Below are 20,558 nucleotides of genomic sequence, written 5' to 3' on the forward strand. Positions count from 1 at the left end.
CTGCCCTGGGTCAGAAGCAGTGTCGCAAGACACAGCACATCCACAGCAAGGCCGCTTCATTAAATTGGCAACCCCCCTCTCCGTCCCCCCTTGCATATAAGGAGAGGACGGGGAGAAATCCCTTCGGGCTGCGTCAAAATTTGCTTACACATACTACCTCACCCCCACCCCCCCGCCCATTCCTCCTCATGCAATCACATCATCATCCATATACAACCATTCTCAATTCACCCCTGTCTTCTGTCCTCTCCCGTCCTTCCTCAACAGACATTCCCCTCTTCCCCAAAGCCCCCTTCACCCCATCCATCCACCTCATCCTAGGACATCCCCTCATGTTCACTCCCTCCACATCTGCCTTCCATACCTCTTTTACTAGTCTTCACTCATTCTTTCCATGTGTCCAAACCATCCTAATACTCTTTCATCAACCCTATCTCCCAACTCCCTTTCCACCCCCGTTCTTCTCCTCATCTCCTCATTTCTCACTCTATCTAGCCTAGTAACCCCCATCATACTTCTCAGACACCTCATCTCAAACACATTCAAACTCCTTCTCTCTTCTTCTCTTATGTTCCATGTTTCTGCCCCATACAGTGCTGTTGACACAATCACTCCTTCATACAGTCTCCTCTTAGCATCCATTCCCAAATGTCTATTCCTCATTACACTCTTCAATCCACCAAGGCATTTATTCGCTTTTCTCAATCTACATTCTACCTCCACCTTCACTCCACCTTTTCCTGCCACATTTGCACCCAAGTATCTAAAACTATCCACTTCCTCCAGTCACTCTCCCTTAATGCTCACTTCCAGTCTACTGCCACTTTCACCCCTTGTACATCTCATCACCTTACTTTTACCCACATTTATCTTTAGCTTTCTTCTATCACATACTCTCCCAAACTCTGTCACCAACTTCCTCAGTCCCTCCTCCGATCCTGCCACAAGCGCAGTGTTGTCTGCAAACAACAGCTGGCTCACCTCCCACTTTTCTCCATTTTCTTTAACCATCTCCAATCCCTGACCCACTACCCTTGCATTTACCTCTCGCACTACCCCATCCATGTATAAGTTGAACAGCCAGGGTGACATAACACATCCTTGACGAAGTCCCACCTTTACCTCGAACCACTCACTCTCTCCATTTCTAATCCTGACACAAGCTCTACTACTCTCATAAAAACTCTTGACAGCTCCTAGAAGCTTTCCTCCTATCCCATATATCTGCATAACCTCCCACAGTGCCTTTCTGTCTACCCTATCGTAAGCCTTTTCCAGATCCATAAAAGCCAAAAAAACATCCTTCCCCTTTCCTATAGCTTTCTCACATATTTGTCTTACCCCAAAGATCTGATCTACACAACCTCTACCCATCACACTGTTCCTCACCAATTACTCCTTCTGTTCCTCTCCTAATCCTCTCAATCAAGATCCTCCCATAAGCCTTCCCAACTACACTTAACAGTCTTCCATTATGTGTTGTATGGCATGGGGTGAAGTGTTACATCCTGGGCAGCTGTTCACAATGCGGTCATCCAGCCTCTTCTGGTAGCTTTGAAGTGCTGGGTGGTGGCCGCACCGCAGTCTGGCCAAGTGGACTCTGTCCTTTCGTGGGAGAGAGGATTCAGAAGGGTGGATATCAGGGGGTCTGGCATGCAGCAGTGTGTTGTCTTTCAGTGTGTTAATGGAGCGGTGAGTGATATGATTATGAATATGTTTCCGGAGGCTGGTATTTGGTGGTTGTGGAGGAAGAGAAGAGAGTATTTGTGCATAATAAAGGTCTTTGGGTGTTGTTTTAATGTTTCTTGGTGTGTGTGGGCGTTCTGCTATGTAGTGTAGCGGGTGTGATGTGTTTGTGGTGGCTGCGGCAAGTGTTTGTGTGCCTCTCATTTCGAGGTGGTCCTTGACTTTGAGGACTCCTGTTTCATGGTGTAAACAATCATGCACGCAAACAACACAACATACACTCTATAAAGGATTCGTGGGAAAACCCAGTTTCGGCAGTGGCATTCCTTAGGGAGACGGGACTGCTTGGACAGACAGTCTAGGGAATGACAACAACTACACTTAACAAGCTAATCCCTCTGAAACTACTACATTCACACTTGTCCCCTTTTCCCTTGTAAAGTGGAACTATACAGGCACTCCTCCAGTCCTCCGGCACTCTACCCTCTCTCCAGCAAACATTAAATAACCTCACCAGCCAGTCTACCATCACTGTACCTCCTTTTTTTAGACACTGCATGGCATCCATCCAGACCAGGTGCCTTACCTGCTTTCATCATCTTAACAACTGCCTTCACTTCATCCTTCCTTATTTCTCCTCCATTTTCCTCACTCATCACTCTCATTTTCTTAGCATTTCCCACTGCAACTATCTTTCCCTCCCTATCCTCTCTTCACTATATATATATATATATATATATATATAAATAAACAAAATAAGAATATGTGACAAAACATGCATATGATTACCTTTAACACATGGAAATAGTGACATTGATGCCCAAGTTTCCGTTGTCAGCAAACAGCTGTGCAATGGACGTATCAAAGACCAAACAGTCCGAGTTCATGATGGCAGATTGTACACCCTCATGTATGGACCGCGGAGTAGCCTCCCACGTCAAGCGTCGTCGAGGGCCATTCAACTCCAACCTGTTTGGGTGAAAAGTAGTTCATCTTCAAGACGAGTTCAAGCCCAATTTGAGAATCCTTTGGTATGAAATTCTGAAAACCACATACATCTGTTTATCCTGGTCTCTCTTGCATAAAACCCATGTGCTTCAGAAAACCAGCAACAGCTTCCAGGTGGGATCATAAATCACCCTGAAAAGAGATATTGTATTGTTGTCTGAGGATTGTTAGTGTGAGGCATAGTAGTCTAAGGTGTTCTTCTTCTGCATGGTGGTTGGATTGGGGGGGGGGGAGCTTTAATATGTGACCAGGCCTGTTCTGTGTTGGTACAGTTTTAACCACTTCCATACGGTGATGCCTACGTAGGCGGCATGAGGAGCAAGTGGGTACTCGATGATGCCGACGTCGGCATTTTGATTATATTCATTGTAGTCGTACCTACGTAACTTCCATTCTCTCTAAACTGGCTTCATCATATTTTCTATGGTTATCAAAATACACGGGTGAAAGAGAACGAACGATTGAGCACTGACTTTATTTTTTATAGTGCGATTATTATGACGCAACATCGCACGTCGGGCAGCTAATGCTGCCAGACGCGCGATGTGCCCCGGAGTGAAGAGGTTAATGCTGGATGGTGTCCTGAACATAGGCATGCTAGTGTGGTTCTCGTCAGGTGTGTGAGGTTTTTCTCCATGGGACTTATATCTGAGGGTTGTTGTTGGAGTGTTAATTTTGGTCTTTTTGAAGGGCTGGTTTAGTTATCTGGGTGTGTATGTGTTTCTGTGTGGATGTTATGTGGTTCAGGTGACAGGTTGTTGTGGATGTTTGAGTAATATACTGCTGGTGTATCTTGTTTTTGTTTTTGTTTTTTTGCATTGTTTTGGTTATGCTTGTGAGATGCAGTGTGAGGGGTGTGTTAAGGGTTCTTGTGTAGAACCAAATTCCTGTCATAAGAGGGGAAGAACCCCTCAGTATATAGAGAGATTTCTTGCATTTGAGGGATGAGCAAACACCAGATAACTTAATGCAACGATACATTACTTACAAGATTTCATCCTGAAGGGGCCACCTTCAGGTATAACGCATCTGTAACTATTTTTTTTTATTCATTGTTATAGTTGTATATTACCTGAAGATGTCCCCTTGAGGATGAAATGTAAATAACATATAGCTGCATCTGGTGTTTGCTCATTCTCCAAATGCAAGATGTCTATCTATATACTAAGAGATTTTTCTCCCTTATAAGGGAGGTAGCCAAGTCAGAGGCATACAACCACTCCCACCCATTCCTCTCCCATCCACCACCCTTTCTTCCCTCTCATCTTAGCTCCTCATGGATGATGGGTCTTCCCTGTCTCCTGACCACTGCCTGGGACAGAAGCAATTTGGCAGGACACGGCATGTCCACACCAAGACCATTTAACTTAACTGGCACCCCTCCCTCTCCATCCCCTTGTGTGGAAAATAGAGAAGGGAAGCAATCCCTTTGTACATAGTATACCAAGGGCTTTTTTTCACCCCTTATAAGGGAGGTAGAAAAAAAAAAAAAAAAAAAAAAATCCCACCCATTCCATCCCTATCATACTCCACTCCCCTCCACCCTCTTCCCTCCCTTTGTAAAATAGAAATATACAAGCTCTATTCCAGTCCTCTGGCACATTCCCTTCCTTTAGGCATGTATCAAACAACCTCATTAATTAATCCACTATTACAGTTCCTTCTCCTGACAGACACTCCACATGACACTCTTCTACACCATGATGTCCCTTACCAGCTTTCATAATTTAATTTTCTTTGTATCTCATCTTTTCCTACACCACCATCATTTTCCTTTCCCAACAGGAAGAGCCAAGATAAGAGGGAGGGAGGGGGTGAATGGGAGTGGAGTACGAGTGGATTCTATGACTTTGTTTTTTGGCTACCTCCCTAGCACCTCCCACTGCCACTATCAATTAATCCCTAACCTCCTCCACGTTCATCAACTCTGAAATATTCTTCCATCTTCCTGTTATTGCTTTTCCTTCTTTTAACACCTATCCATCTGCACCCCCTTAGTTTTCTCTCCCTGACTCACTCCCCTATCTTCCAAAACATCTTTTTTATTCTTTTCAAAATTCTCTATCAAAGTCCTACTCCATTTCACATCTGTCCTCTTTGCCTCCCTCACCTACATTTTTTTTTTTTTTTTTTTGCACCTCTCATGTGCTGAGCAGGTTCGGGCGTCATTACTTGCAGCGAAGGTCAAGGTGAGGGCGGTTCGAATCCTGCCACCAGCAAAGTGAACCAAGGGCATGGTTCATACAAAGCCCTCTGTGAGGGGCACCGTCCTAGCCTCCCAATAGGGTGGGAGTGTGTGACATTAAACTATATCATCATCATCATCATGTGCTTCCAGTTCTACTTTGCAACCAAACTATATCATCATCATCATCATGTGCTTCCAGTTCTACTTTGCAACCAATCCTCATATGCTTGCTTCTTCTCTTCTACAATCGATTCATATGAACCACCCTCAGCTATACTTCTATTACATGGTTCCCAACAATCAGCAAGATGAATGCAAACAATAAGACCACAGAATGGAGTACCAAGAGTAATAACAGGGTGCACCAAAACCACACCAATTGGACACCTACACACAGAAACCAATATCCTCCCCTTACATACATATACCAAAGGCTTTTTTCCCCCTACACAGGGGGTAGCCAAAAAGAAAAAGGCATAGAAACCACTCCCACCCATTCCATTTCCTATATATTCCACTCCCCTCCACCCTCCCTCTTATCTTGGCACCTCCTGGATGACGGGTCATCCCTGCATCCTGTCCACTGCCCCTTACACCATATAAAAATCACACGAACACAATTCTATGCCAGAATGCTAAATACCATACACCTTCACACTATGTTTCACAGACACCTTACAAAAATACATACATATACCAAAGGCTTTTTCCCCCTTACAAGGGAGGTAGCCAAAAAGAAAAAGGCACAAAAACCATTCCAACCCATTCCATCCCTAAATACACTCCCCTCCCCTCCACCCTCTACCCTCCCTCCCATCTTGGCACCCCCTGGATGAAGGGTCATCCCTGCATCTTGTCCACTGCCTTGGGTCAAAGGCAGTGCCACAAGACACCATATAAAAATCACACAAACACAATTCTATGCCAGAATACTACACACCATACACCCTTCACACTATGTTTCACAGACACCTTAAAAAAAAGGAAAAATAAATAAATACACATATATACATATACCAAGGCTTTTTCCCCCTTTCAAGGGAGGTAGCCAAAAAGGGAGGCATAAAAACACTCCCACCCATTTCATCCCTAAATACACTCCACACCCCTCCCACCCTCCCTCTCATCTGAAGCACCTCCTGGATGACGGGTCATCCCTGCACCTTGCTCACCGCCCTGGGTCAGAAGCAGTGTCGCAAGACACAGCACATCCACAGCAAGGCCGCTTCATTTAATCGGCGACCCCCCCTCTCCGTCCCCCCTTGCATATAAGGAGAGGACGGGGAGAAATCCCTTCGGGCTGTGTCAAAATTTACTCACACATACTACCCCACCCCCCCGCCCATTCCTCCTCATGCAATCACAACATCATCCATATACAACCATTCTCCACTCACCTCTGTCTTCCGTCCTCTCCCTTCCTTCCTCAACAGACATTCCCCTCTTCCCCAAAGCCCCCTTCACCCCATCCATCCACCTCATCCTAGGACGTCCCCTCATGTTCACTCCCTCCACATCTGCCTTCCATACCTCTTTTACTAGTCTTTCTTCACTCATTCTTTCCATGTGTCCAAACCATCCTAATATTCTTTCATCAACCCTATCTCCCAGCTCCTTTTTCACCCCTGTTCTCCTCCTCACCTCCTCATTTCTCACTCTATCCAGCCTAGTAACCCCCATCATACTTCTCAGACACCTCATCTCAAACACATTCAAACTCCTTCTCTCTTCTTCTCTTATGTTCCACGTTTCTGCCCCATACAGTGCTGTTGGCACAATCACTCCTTCAAACAGTCTCCTCTTCGCATCCATTCCTAAATGTCTATTCCTCATTACCCCCGTCTGGGGTATTGGCTGCTTGTTATTGTGGCAAAGTAGCATGCAGTCGATACTTTAGGGTCTATATGGGGCGCCCCTACGGATCAGAGCCACACATCATATTGTCTATGATAGAAGAAAACTCTGTTATAGAGAAATGATGACACTTTGATACTACGACTGTCCCTCCGTTATGCTGTCCCCCAACCCCTTGTTGCTGTCCTGTACCATTTCTCTGAGTATTCTCTTTCTGTGATGGGGGAATTCCCTGTGGTGGGGGAAAAGAATACTGCCACCAAGTATCCCACTTGGATCGTAAGAGGCGAGAAGAAAGGGACGGGGAGTGGGACTAGGCATCCTTCTCCCTGTAGCCCCACGGGGCATATATCCTAAAAACAAAAAAATAAAAAAATAATTAAAATATAATAAAATGGCATAAGATGGTCTGGGAGGAGTTTTCCAACCAGAGCCCTAAGGTTTGGGTCTTTTAATAATAGAAGTAAACACCAGATACTTGTTTATCTTCCTGCATCCTTAGCTACTTACCGATATGCAAAATTTTCTGCCTGTTTTCTTGATCCGATAAGTTGTACTATGGCAAAAAACTGCTGGTGATTGTCGTACTTCTCCTGCTTTTCTAGCACTAACATGAAGTGATGCCCGAAACAACTCTGCATCATCACCCAGTCAACGGCACCGGGAAGGTTGATGTCCGTTGCCAAGAATACAATGTCCTCACCTGAAGGAAATAAAAAATTCCATTAACTGTTTCACACAACTCAAACTCTCACACATACCAATGCCACCATGGGACCCCAAATATTTAAGATCTAATTTCCTTAAACCCTTTGTCGTTCATATTCAACCCTCCACCATTATCATTCCTTTACATCAATTCATAAAATTCTTTTCTTATATACCCTTCCAAAATCAGCCAGCAACTGCTTCGATACCTCTTTGTAATCAGTAAGCAGTGCCATCAGCAAACAATCGGATCACCTTCCACATTCTTCCACCCTAACTCAACAACTGCAAACCTCTACCTACCAAAAAGCCACCAAGATACATTAAAAAAGGCTACAACAAAAATAGCCCCAACTATATACCAGGTAGCCATCCTAAACAAAAGAAAAAGTAAAAACCTAAAGAATACACAAAAATAATGAGATAAAGGTATTAGACAAAGATCATAGATATTCATAACCATAACATGAATTGGTGAACTAACTTCTTAGCAAGGAAACAGTGCTGAGTAACCCAAGACAACCTCTACACTATGCAATGGTGCCACAGATCAATACTCTTACCAATGTTATTCACTCTCTCTCTCTCTCTCTCTCGAGAGAGAGAGAGAGAGAGAGAGACTGAGAGGAGAGAGAGAGGGGGGGGCAGACACAAAGATGGATATTTATAAAGAGATAAGAGACACAAGAGATGGATATAGAGATAAACATAGATACAGATGGAAAGAGAACTAAAGTAAGAGAGATAGAGATGGAGATAGTGATTAGCATTAGATAGGGTTTGATAATTAAGAGAGTTATTATCCTTGTGGCCCACGTACGGACAGACTGATGGATAGAGTTATTGTTACTATTGCCCACCTACCTTGCAGTGTAGTAATACTTTTATGAACACTCATGAGGTGTGGCATGACCTGCTCCAGAGAACCTTGCCATTTACACGAGGCACCTGGACATGGGCACATGTATGGCCTGAATTCACAGGTGTCTTCATGCTCTGTCTTGTCTGTGTGAAGGAGTGTTGCTGAACATCCTGAAGATGAATACTTGCAGGGAAACAACACTGTAGAGGCTACCTTTTCCATGGCCAAGTTGCGGATGTTGCCTGTTTGTATGTTACAAAATTTAGTATTTGTCTTGGACAGGTTCAACAAAACTATACATACATACGAGGATTTAAGAACAAATATAATGTTGCGAAATACAAAAATGGGTCACCACAGGCATAGCTCCTCTTCCTGTATAATAAAACTAGCTAACTAGGTAAATATACCAAAGGCTTTTCCCCCCTTACACAGGAGGTAGCCAAAAGAAAAAGGCATAGAAACCACTCCCACCCATCCCATCCCCTACATACTTCACTCCCCTCCACCTTCTTCCTTCCCTCAACAAAACTAATAGTAAATTTTATTTTACTCATTCATTTCTTATATCTAGCAGCTACCCATGTTCTTAGAAATGCTAGAAATTTATTAAGTATGGCTATCTCTCAGTGCTTCCATGCTGCTCCACATTTTTTTTTTGCAGATGATCCACAACCACCAGAAAACTAAGCATGATCTCTGGTCCAGCCTATAATTCAGTTAGTAATGAGATTTTAAGGAGGTCTCTGGAGTTAGCACGTTAAAGGCAGCATAATACAAACTGCTCTGTTTCTTCTATGTAGTATCAACCCCCTTCATTCCCTCTGGAAGAGCCTCAAAGAAGTAGGCCTACATGCAGTGTGATCACAAAAGAAACAGAACCATAGAATGACCCAGAGATCTAGATATCTTTACAATTCAGGCAAATCTTAACCCTTCCACCTGGAGACGCAAACCCATGAGGATTGTACCTGGTCTCCAGAGAAGACGCAGAAACTCACTCATTTCGCTCTCTCACTTCAATCCAACTCCTCCTCTGCCTCCTCCTCCCCCTCGTCATCATCATCATTTATTGTGTTCCGTTTCCCACAATGCATTCTATGTATATGAGCACTATAGTTTTCTATATATCTTTATCACTAATGGTTTCTTCTCCTTCACATGGGAGACAGCCAACCAAGGCATGCTATCACCTTTCCACCCATTTGTTTCTCTTTGAAAATATTTTACCTCATTGAGGATAAAGGACTGTCCCTCTTCACAAACCTGCCTGAGTCAAAAGCAATGCAGCAAGGCACAGCACATCCGTTTTCTAGATATGCTGTGTCTTTTTGCATTGCTTCTGACCCTTGGTAATGGGTTGAGGATAGGAGAGGCCTTTCACCCCCAAGAAGCTAAGAATTTTGTTTTTTTGGGGAAAAAAAATGGGTGTGGGATGGGTACATGCCTTGGCCACTATAAAATATAGTTGAAACTGTAATCTTATTAATACAATTAACCTCATAAACAGTTAACATTCTTACCTAAAGGCCCTCTACAGGTGGGGCAGCACGTGAGCTTTGGTCGACAGTTGGCACAAACCAGGTGGCCACTCTGACACTGCAGGATGGGTGGTAATACATAGTCGAAACACACTGGGCATTCAAACAAACTCGCTAGATCTGTGTTGCCTGTGGCTGACCCTCCTGCTGCTGCAATGGGGGGAGGCTGGCCGCCTGTGCTGCGGCCCCCCTTGCTGGAGAAACCACTCATGCTTCCCAGTATATTTTCACCACATCTGTAGCAAAGATAAGAAAGATTAACATGGAAGGAATTTAGAACAAAGAGGCTGCCAGGTGTTACTTGTATTATTTCAAGTTCACACGATGCCGAGTTATCTTACATACATAAACGGGCATCACATTTTATAAAATGGGAAAGGAAACAATTATAAAATTTAAAGACGCAAGTAGCCAGGAGTGTTGATAATGGAAAATTTGTCATCAGAATACACAGTGAAAATTACAGGGAGTAATGATCATTAAACAAAAATGTATGCCCCCATAGTGGCTGGCAGTGGTCACCATGCCTTCCTATAGATATCTGTGAACCTACATTGGACGGCTGTCCATGTTGCATCAGCTCTCCAAGTGCTAAAGGATGGAAGAAATGGCCAACTGAGGTCCTGAGTATGGTCTCAAAATCAAGGGTGAGCTCCTCAGGGACCTCTGCATAGAGGTGAGGATCTTGACAGGTTCTGAAGACAGGTAGCAAGGAGATGATTATCTCTGACATCCATCTCATATGACCACCACTTGCAGATACCATCCTTGGTCATACTAACAAGGATATCACAACTGAGAAGTGATAAAAGACACTGAAGCAGAGTTTGTCCTCCTAAAGCCAAGAGTATGGAATAAGTATCAAGAGATGCTCTTAGATATAGACTATCATCTGGTAAGACTTTACTTTACCCGTCCTCTTGTACCGTCTTGGGCGTCGAGGGGAGAGAATTTTCTGATTCTAGCAAGATGGACGGCTTGGATGGGCGAGATGCTGTGGGTCTTTAGGATATCTTTCACAACCTCAATCCAGGTAAGAATTATAGAATAATTCACTGAAAGAAGTGACAATGAAATCCTGGCGGATGACTTCAACTGTGGGGAAGTGAACTGGGAAGGGGAGCCAATGGTGAGTACAATGCCTGCAGGTGGTGTAAAATGGCAGCAAACCTGCCTATTTTCAAAACTTGTGAACTTCCTCACTTCCATTAAGAGATGTAGCCCTGAAGGGCTGACACTCAGTCCCTGGACTGGGCCCAATATCTCTATCAACTTCAACTATATGACACTGTTTCACACATGGAGAGCTATCATCCAGCAACTGCTCGCCTCCTGCCACTTTCAGCTGGTGACATAGTTACAGTCCTACACCAATACAACACAGACAAGAGTCTAAAGTTCCCAGAGAGATCTGTAGGCGGGGCTCTGGACCACTGCCTGCCAATGTGGACTAAGGACTATTGCTTGCCAATGTGGAGCTGTGGGTTTTCCACTTATAGAAACTTGAGGCAACAATTAATATTTATGAATTGGAAAGATGGGGAAGCAATCAGAAGTGATGAATAATGGAATAATACACTTAAATATAAAAAACATATTGACACCAAGTCAAAGAAATGATAAGAGGGGAGATGACACACCCGCTATATTAGATAAACAAAAGAGCATGTCACAATCTTTGAACATGTTCTATTAAAGTGATTACAGAGTCCTAGAATTCCATATGGCACACGGGAGTAGAAACATGATTGGAGTTATACTGACAAAGATATAGCTTTAAGATGGCAAATTTTATATTACTAAGAAAAACCTTTGATGAATCTGATTAGACAATTCAGAAATGGAATAAATGGAAAATCCTTCTGAATGATCAAATCAGGGAGTGAGAAATTAATATGTGCCTAGAATATGAGGAAAAAAAAAATATAAAAAATATTGGTTTAACAGACAACTCACGACAATGAAAGAACCAATTGATCAAAGGATGATTAAACAAAAAACAGAAATTAATAAAATCAGGAAGAAACTTTAAAAAAGTGAAACTAATAATTGCAAGGGTGATGAAAAAAAAAAAAAAAAATAAATAAATAAAAAAATAATAATAATAATACAGGTTTGTTAATGGCACCGTAAATTGTGACAAAAGGATGGAATTCTCATGTCAAAATTACTGTAAATGGACTAACTTATGAAGATTCAAGAAGTTGAAATAGTGGACAAATTTCCAGTGTTTCTTTTATGAAAAGCAACTTGAAGATGGAATACCTAGAAACAATGTTGAATAGTACACAAGTGAAATGCAAAAAGTACAATGAATATTGGTAGCACTTGGTGTGAGGAAAGTCCTGAAGCCTAACTCTCAATTAACTAAAGAATGAAGAAAACAATTGGTGGACAAAATCCGAGCTTGATAAAATCCTATCTAGAGGTTGGAAGGACCAATGTGGTCCAAATTTATTAAGGAAGAAACAATGATGAACAGTTAATCTTTAGACCACTGTCCTTAACCAGCATGATAGCTTAAATATTTGAGAAAATTATGATAGACCGAAAGATGGGTGGAATGTGTATACCTGGATCTGGTGAAAGCTTTTGATAAGGTATCCCACAAAAAATTGCAATATTTAACACTTTGGCACACTGATGACGGTATTATTGTCAACCAAAAATCTCCCATAGGTACAGGATTTGTTTAAAAATATATGCTAATGCCTTACCATCATTTCTAATAATCCCCTCACCCACTAAAAATAATGTCGGGAATGAATGATAATCATAAACATTACTCAAAAACCCAACATTTTTCCAATTAACTTTGTACTTCTTTTATTGTATTGGTAATCATGTTATTCTATTTGGCCAGATATGCATACATCTTTATAGAGAATTCTATTGTGAAAAATTTATACCAAACTGAACAGCATAACTTAAAAAAAAAAAAAAAAATCAGAAATCAGGAAAGAAAATAATATTTTCATGTCATTTATGTTAAACATTTACGTCAACATAAAAAATTCGCTATAAATTCATTTATCATTTGATCATCATAGGATTTATTTCAAAAAATGTACCAATATCTTCCCATTATTTCTAACATTCGCCCCCACTAAAAATAATGTCAGGAATGAAAATTATAAATATTACTCTAAAACCCAAAATTGTTTTCATGTATTTCTCTTATAGTATTGGTAATGCTGTTATTCTATTTGATCTGATAAGTATACATCTTTATAATTTTACCAAACTAAATGACATAACTTAATAAGGTCAGAAATCAGAAGAGTATAAATATTTTTGTATGACAACTTGGTATTAGGCAATGCCCGGCCAACCTTGGGATGTATGGGGATGTGCTCACCAGGCATGCCAAAGTGTTAAGACATACAAGACTTGCTCCCTCTTTCAGCAGGGAATATTTAGAAAAGTATTACATTTGTTATGACAATACATGCTGTACTAAGAAACTTGTATTGTGAAAAACACCATGTACACAAAATGGCAGACTTGTGAACATGACTTAAATTTTCATGAGTAACAATAGCCAATGGTGATGCACATGAGCCATAAAATGATGACCACTGCTGGCATGACCTTTACCACCCTAATTTCAAGTTTCCTTCATAAACTAAAAGAAGTTTTCACATCAAACTAATACACAGAAGGTCCACACTTAATGTTGTGGATTGATTCTTAGAAAGTGCAACTTTATGTAAGATGATGTTAAACAAAACCATTTTCCACGGGCCCAATGACATACCGTAATTTGCGGCGTATAAGTCGAGTTTTTAAGCCTTAAAAAATCTTTCCAAATCTAGGGGTTGACTTATAGGGCGGGGCTAAAATGCAAACCTTTACCAACGAGTTGTAAACAAGAGGTACACGCATATTGCCACCCTTCGTAAATGACTTTTCTCCCTCCATCATCCATTTATTCCACTCTGAACGAATATTGTCTTTAAAGGGTTTATTTAGATAAACATCGAGAGGCTGAAGCAGAGATGTTAATCCACCTGGAATCACGGCAGTTGCAGTATTGCTTCGCTGCAGGTGATTCTTGACGTTTTCTGTTAAGTGAGAACGAAACATGTCCCACACTAACAAGCTCCTTTCATTTCGTAAACCACCTGGACGCCTATTCCATACCTTGTCGATCCATAAATGGACCCCGCCTTCATCCATCCAACCGTTTTCTTGTACGTGGTTTTAATTTTTTATGGTTTTAATTTCGTTCCGTCTGCGAGGCAAGCACAATTGTGAACTTGGTCTTTTCATGACCTGTACTTTTTACCAAAATCGTCTTTTTGCCTTTGGTGTCAACAGTTTTGTTGCTAAGCATATATAAAAAAACAAAGGGTTTCATCCATGTTACCAATCTGACACTGTGGGTAGTCATATCCCTTCCTCAGTCCAATGACGTATTTGTGGAAATTTGTAATTCTTTCTTCGAGGTCTGCAGGGAGCTTTTGTGCAATATTAGTATTTTCCCTCAACACCAAATTTTTTCTCTTCATAAACCGGGAACACCAGTTTACAGTTGCTGTAAAAATTTTTCTTTCATCTGGGTGTGCTTTGGCCCACTTTAGTGCTTGAGTTCATATGCCATTTCTGGTAACTGTATACCAATTTTCACGGTTTTCATTGACCCAGACTTCTAAGTCGTTTTCCAAATCAGGCCAGTGACAGATACCTGCTCTTGCAGCACATTTCTTCTTAGGCATCTTCTTCAGAGAAGCTTCACTTTTCTTCCAGTCACGCACCAGCTTTTCATTCACTCCGTACTTCCTTGCTGCTGCACTGTTGTTTGAAGAGATCGCACATTCAACAACTCTGAGCTTGAAGCTAGCGTCATATTTCATTCTTTTTGCCAGTGGAACCATGGGGTTAAAATAATTTCAGCTAAAGTACGAGCTGAACAATGGAGAAGCTCCACCCTGAGTACGTGTTGTCAGTCTGATGTCTGGGTAATATCTGGAGACTGTGTAGATGTCTACAAAAATATGAAGACCCGTTGCAAAAGCAAAACCTCAACCATCATCGGACAGGTTGGTAGCATGACATCACAGATTGTTTACACTACTAATGCAAATGGCGGCTGTGCGGTACAGTCATACTGTGTTTTACAATAAAATAAGAGTGCAATACGCAGCAGTACTATCTAAAAACTACTTGGAATGATCTTCTATCTATGGTATTACGGTAACATTTTATAGGGGGTAATGTTGACTTGACGAATTTTATGTTCATAAGTTATACCGATACAATATGCGGTAACTGCTGGTGTTTGCTATACAACACAATACAAAAATGTATCATATTATTATAGCTTTAGTTCATTTACCGGTAGACCTAGGTAAGTTTTGGGCCACTGGTAGCCCACCATATGTTTGGAGTCGACCTATATGGTAGGTATAGGCCTAAGTCGGAATTTTGAGCTAAAAATCTTGAGGTCGACTTGTATGCCAGGTCGACTTGTATGCCGCAATTTACGGTAACTGATAGTTAGGCCCCTATAGTGTATTTCTGGTCACAAAAACATCTAGCTTCTAAATAGTAATATAAAATGTATGTTATACATACTTCTAAGAAATATGAATAAAAACAAACAAGATAATTATTCACTGTACTTAAAAAATGACGAACCAGTGCATGGCAACGGTCATAGTGGTAGTGGCCGGATAAGCAGTTGCAGCTTCTTTGTTAGCACTTGCAGACATCACTGCTGGCATCAATCTCCCACATCACCTTAATTTCAAATTTCAAGTTTATTTCATAGCCTAAAAGATGTTTTCACATTTAATTAATATGATATACAACAAGTCCACATTTAATGTTGTGGATTGGTTCTTAGGGAAAGTGCAACTTTAAGTGAAATGACATTGAACGAAACCAATTCTCCCACAGGGCCAATGATATAATCAAAAGTTAAGTACCTACAATTATTCCAGTTACAAAAACATCAAACTTCTAAGTAAAGTGCCAAAATTCATATTATACATGCATTTAAGAAATTTATATAAAGAAACATGACAGCTATTCATTCTATTTGATAAATGGTTAACCAGAGAGACAAGCCATGGTGATAGTAGCTGGATAAACAGCTACAACCCCTCGTCAGTACTTGCAGACGCACCCGTACTATGCTACACATTTTGAAGCAATTCCTAAATTGTTCAATGCACCCATGAACAGCTACTAATGTTTTAATACTACAATCCTGTTCTTAGGTCATCAAATAAAATATTCATTTCTATGGTCATTAGTAGTCATGAACAGTGACACTGATACAAGTGCCTCAACATGTCTTCCCATATTATCCTGCTCCTATTCAGTTATACTTGTAGCAGTTACAGGTGTTACATTTTGTGTACAGGTTTATTTTTTTTTTCTGTAGCAGCATAAACTGTCTGAAGTTAAATTCCTATGGTATATTTCTAGTCACACAAACATCACTAAACATAGAGCCAAGATGTATGATTTACACACATTTAAAAAATACTTGTTAAAACAAACAAAACAATTATTCACTGTACTCAATTACTGATGAGCCATTGAATGACAAGTTATAGTTATAATGGCTGGGTGAGAAGCTTCAAAGCTTCATTCACTTGCCAACATCTACAGCCATTGTGGTGCTTGGGCACTATGGAACTCCAGCACCCCCTATTTTCACTCTATATTATCAATAACATTCAATATAACGAATGTTTTTTATTTAATTCTTCCTTTATATTTGTACATTATATAATCTGAAGCTTAATGTTAGTAGCCAACAGTGCCAACCCAGTTGTATAAGTGTAAGGTAGTACTTCTTTTTGACTCGGTATGTGTTGTGATTAAAAACCATATACAGGTACTCCTCGTTTAACGACCTACTCGGTTAGTGACGACACGGAGTTACGACGTTTCGTTTAACGTAAATCTCCCGAAGTTATGACGTCGTGTACGATAATTAAGTTGGCTGAGGCAAATTTGTATGATGTTATAATTGAACTTGTACGGTGGATATTAGCTGTGAGGTAAAGTGTTCTGAAGCTTAGGTCTACATTACCATCCTGCAAGCTGCAAAAACTACCTGGGGTACAGTATATGCTGGTAGTGGTAAATTTTTAGTTTCAACCATGGGCGCAATATAGCAATAGAAAATTATTAATTTTGTAAATTATAATGTATCAAATATGCAATTTTGTGAGCGGAAATAAAAAAAAAAGGTGCTAAAACAAATTTCGTAAGTAACGAAGTCATGTCGGACGAATGGTACACCATGTTTGTTATGATAGATGCCGATGTCGAAGAAATGAAAGGATGATAAATTAATTTGTCTAACCAAAACTAAACTAACCTGACCTGTGTTTGATAAATCATTACCTGCAAATTAAATGTCATCCGGCTCGTCCTCGCTGTCGTCGTCGTGAGAGACGTTGGCAGACGACAAGATGGCGTCCCAATCCTATGCTACCGACTTCGTTCATTAGCATATTTTCTTGTAGCATGGTATTTTTTACTTTCATTTCCGCCCACAAAATTGCATATTACATTGATACATTTTAATTTACAAAATTAATAATTAATTTTCTATTGCTATATTGCGCCCATGGTCGAAACTAAAAAAATACCCCGGTATTCAATATGGAATGTCAGCATACACGGATTTGGTCATATTCGGTAATTCTAGGAACCTAACCACTGTAGCTTTAATGTACTGTATAAAAGAGGGAAAATACACGAAAATAAAGATACATGTATTGCTGGACATTGTACATACAGTACATGTACGTATATGTATACACTTTCGCATAACGACCAATTCGGTTAACGACGGCGCGCTGGTCCCAATTGTCGTCGTTAAACGAGGAGTGGTTGTACCATATTCTTGAATCTGATAAAGTGTAGAATTAGATGATTACCATGCTTCCAGCTACTCATATTTTTTCTTTAATTTCACAAAAAATTTAAATAATTTAACCATGACCTCCTTGCATCCCCAAGAAACAAGTTCAATGATTGTAAGTAAACTTAAACAGCTGAAGTTTTCAAAGTTTACACCTGATATTCACATATCTCAGCCAGGAATAAGCATCAAGAAGTATATACAGTATATGGTTTTAATTCTGAATGGTAATAAAGGAAAAGTTGTTTTTGCAGCTGTGAAGTAAAAAATGCATAGTTTTGTTTCTCATGTTTGCTGTTTCAAGGTGAAGTGACATGGACAGAAGTTTTAGAAATATAAACAAAATGGAAAAAAAAAGCCAAAGAAGTAAGTTGAAAATATGGTTTCACTGTCACTTTTGGGAAATGTAAATATCTAGGACACATAGAAAGAATGAAGAAAGATTAGTAAAAGAGATGTGGAAGGCAGAGGTAGAAGGAGTGAACAAAGACAAAAGATAGGGGTGAATGGAGAATGGTTGTGTATGGATGATGCTGTGATGCATGAGGGGGAGTGGGTGGATGATGGGGGTGAGGGAGTATGTGTGAAAAATAAACTCACACAGCCCAAAGGAATTTCTCCCCATCTTCTCCATTTCTACGTGAGAGGACGGAGGGGGGGGGGTCGCCGATTTAATGAAGCGGCTTTGCTGTATCTTGCAACACTGCTTCTGACCCAGGCCAGCGGACAAGATGCATGGATGACCTGTCATCCAGGAGGAGCCAAGATAAGAGGGAGGGAAGGGGGGTAGATGGGAGTGGAGTATGTGGGGATGGAATGGGTGGGAGTGGATTTTATACCTTTGTTTTTTTGGCTACCTTCCTTGTAAGGGAGAAAAAACCTTTGGTATATGTATGTAAATATTTAGGAAAATCTTGGTGAGGCATACAGACTTTCAATTAATGAGCATAACATAAAGGAACTGAGAAACTTTATCCAATATGATAACTGTATTTTTTGTGATTACTTAACCCCTGCACATGGTACCCCATCCTCAAACTCTGTCAAATGAGCAAACTGCAACCAAGATCCCTTGCATCATCTTCACACTACAAAATGTACAACTTAGAAAGATTAATCCTCTGTTTGAGACTGCTTCTGAGTAACCTGAAGATATGTAAAATCCTAGATGACCAAGTGTGAAGTCATGTACTAATCTGTCAGATGAACTCCTCCATCCCACCCTTTTCCCTTCCCCAATAGTTCCACCTGAATGACACCAAGATAAACCAAAAACATAATACAGGAACTCTCTACACCCTTGTCTTTCATGCTACTAGAACCCATAACTTAGCCCTACACCATTTCCCTAATTGAATGAAAATAACTTCCCTTACAACCACCTACCCACTTAAATCCCATGCTCCATATCCAAAAACCAATTCACTCCCACCACTCTGGACTCACTCAAGCATCTACAAACCTACTGCCCAAAGAAAGACCTAGCTATCTAGAAGAAACCATAGATCTAATGGAGTATTTCAATTTCACGACATCAGTATACTTCCCATCCCAAGAGTGCCATCAAGCCATCTTCTCCAAACAACTAAAGTAAATCACTCCCATTCATTCTACCCATCAGAGCATATGTGGCCTCAAAACTGTAATTCCATCACTCATTCCATTACCCTAGAACTTTCTTGCAGGAAACCCACAACTCCCAGGTAACATGCAGCAGCCACCAGATTGACCCATATGTCACCCACGAAAGAAATTTTGTGTTGTTTTGGTATGGCGAGGGTGGGGCAGCTTAATATTGGGTGTTTGGTGTCTCTTCATGTGATAGTTGCTATCTGGGGCAGTTTGTTTCTGTGGCCAGACCCATTCTGTATTGGTATTGTTTTAGTGCTGGATAGTGACCTGAATAAAGTTGTATTGATGTAATTCTTGCTTCTGTGAGAATGGTGTGTCTCGACTGTTGGTGAAGTATTGAGTCACATGGCCTGTTTTGAAGAACTTCTTTAGTGATGTGGATGTATTGTGTGTTATTGGTGGTAGGCTGATTTTTACGTTTGAGTAGTAAGGTGCACTTTTTTCAGCTGGCAGAACTTTGTGATATAGCGAGATGGGTGAGTGGTGTTGAGGATTGTAATGTAGAGCTGTGTATTCATCATTTTTATACAGTATTCTCTAAGAAGGATTTTAAGGTGTCCTATAGGGATGGTTTTGATGCATCGTGTTATTACTCTAAATACTTTATTCTAAGTTGTAAATTTTCTATGCTTTGCTGATACTTGAGAACCATGCTGTGGAAGCATAGTCAAAGGTAATTCTTATGAATCATTTGAAGACAGTGATTAACGTTTCCCAAGGGCACAGTTTAGGGTCCCTTATTATTCATTATATACGTATGACTTGGACAATGAGATTCTTAATGATGTTAGTAAATTTGCATATAGCACAAAAAATAGGACACCATATTAGGTCATGGGAAGATCCCAGGATACAGCAGGAAGATCATAATTTGTTTGCATGGTCGGTGAAATGGCAAATGAACCCCAATATCTCAAAGTACAGTATGTTATGCATAGGGTTACACAACCCAGAAAAGAAGTATAGCTTAGATAATACCTTTTTAGGGAAAACAGAATGTGAGAAAGACTTGAGAGTGCTAGCGAGTCCTGACCTTAAATCCAAGAAGCAGTGCATTAGCACTAGGAATAGAGCTAAAAGGGCATTACGATTTATTGCTAGGATGGTTACAAACAAAAGTGCAGATGTAGTTATCAAACTATTTGGCAATAGTTAGACACATCCTTGAACATGCCATACAATTTTGGTCCC

General features: G+C 40.7%; 1 protein-coding gene across 11 annotated transcripts in view; it reads right to left on the reverse strand.

The window, feature by feature from the left end:
* The window catches only part of LOC143039390 (E3 ubiquitin-protein ligase Siah1-like), a 37,558-nt gene that overhangs the window by 13,015 nt on the left and 3,985 nt on the right, over positions 1-20,558 (reverse strand). For 6 of the 11 annotated variants that reach the window (XM_076209397.1, XM_076209372.1, XM_076209446.1 and 3 more), the window contains 4 exons: positions 9,830-10,083; positions 8,309-8,548; positions 7,247-7,439; positions 2,476-2,655 (listed from right to left, as the gene is read on the reverse strand). In XM_076209397.1, the coding sequence (XP_076065512.1) occupies positions 2,478-2,655; positions 7,247-7,439; positions 8,309-8,548; positions 9,830-10,083 (865 nt within the window). In that variant the 3' untranslated portion in view covers positions 2,476-2,477. Of the gene's footprint in view, positions 1-291; positions 1,606-2,475; positions 2,656-7,246; positions 7,440-8,308; positions 8,549-9,829; positions 10,084-15,471; positions 15,590-20,558 lie in introns of those variants that run through there. The other 5 variants (XM_076209407.1, XM_076209426.1, XM_076209435.1 and 2 more) reach the window with 3 other exon arrangements.

Source organism: Oratosquilla oratoria, chromosome 2, assembly GCF_046742065.1.
Source record: "Oratosquilla oratoria isolate Oo_2021 chromosome 2, ASM4674206v1, whole genome shotgun sequence".
In the NCBI taxonomy this organism is placed as follows: domain Eukaryota; kingdom Metazoa; phylum Arthropoda; class Malacostraca; order Stomatopoda; family Squillidae; genus Oratosquilla; species Oratosquilla oratoria.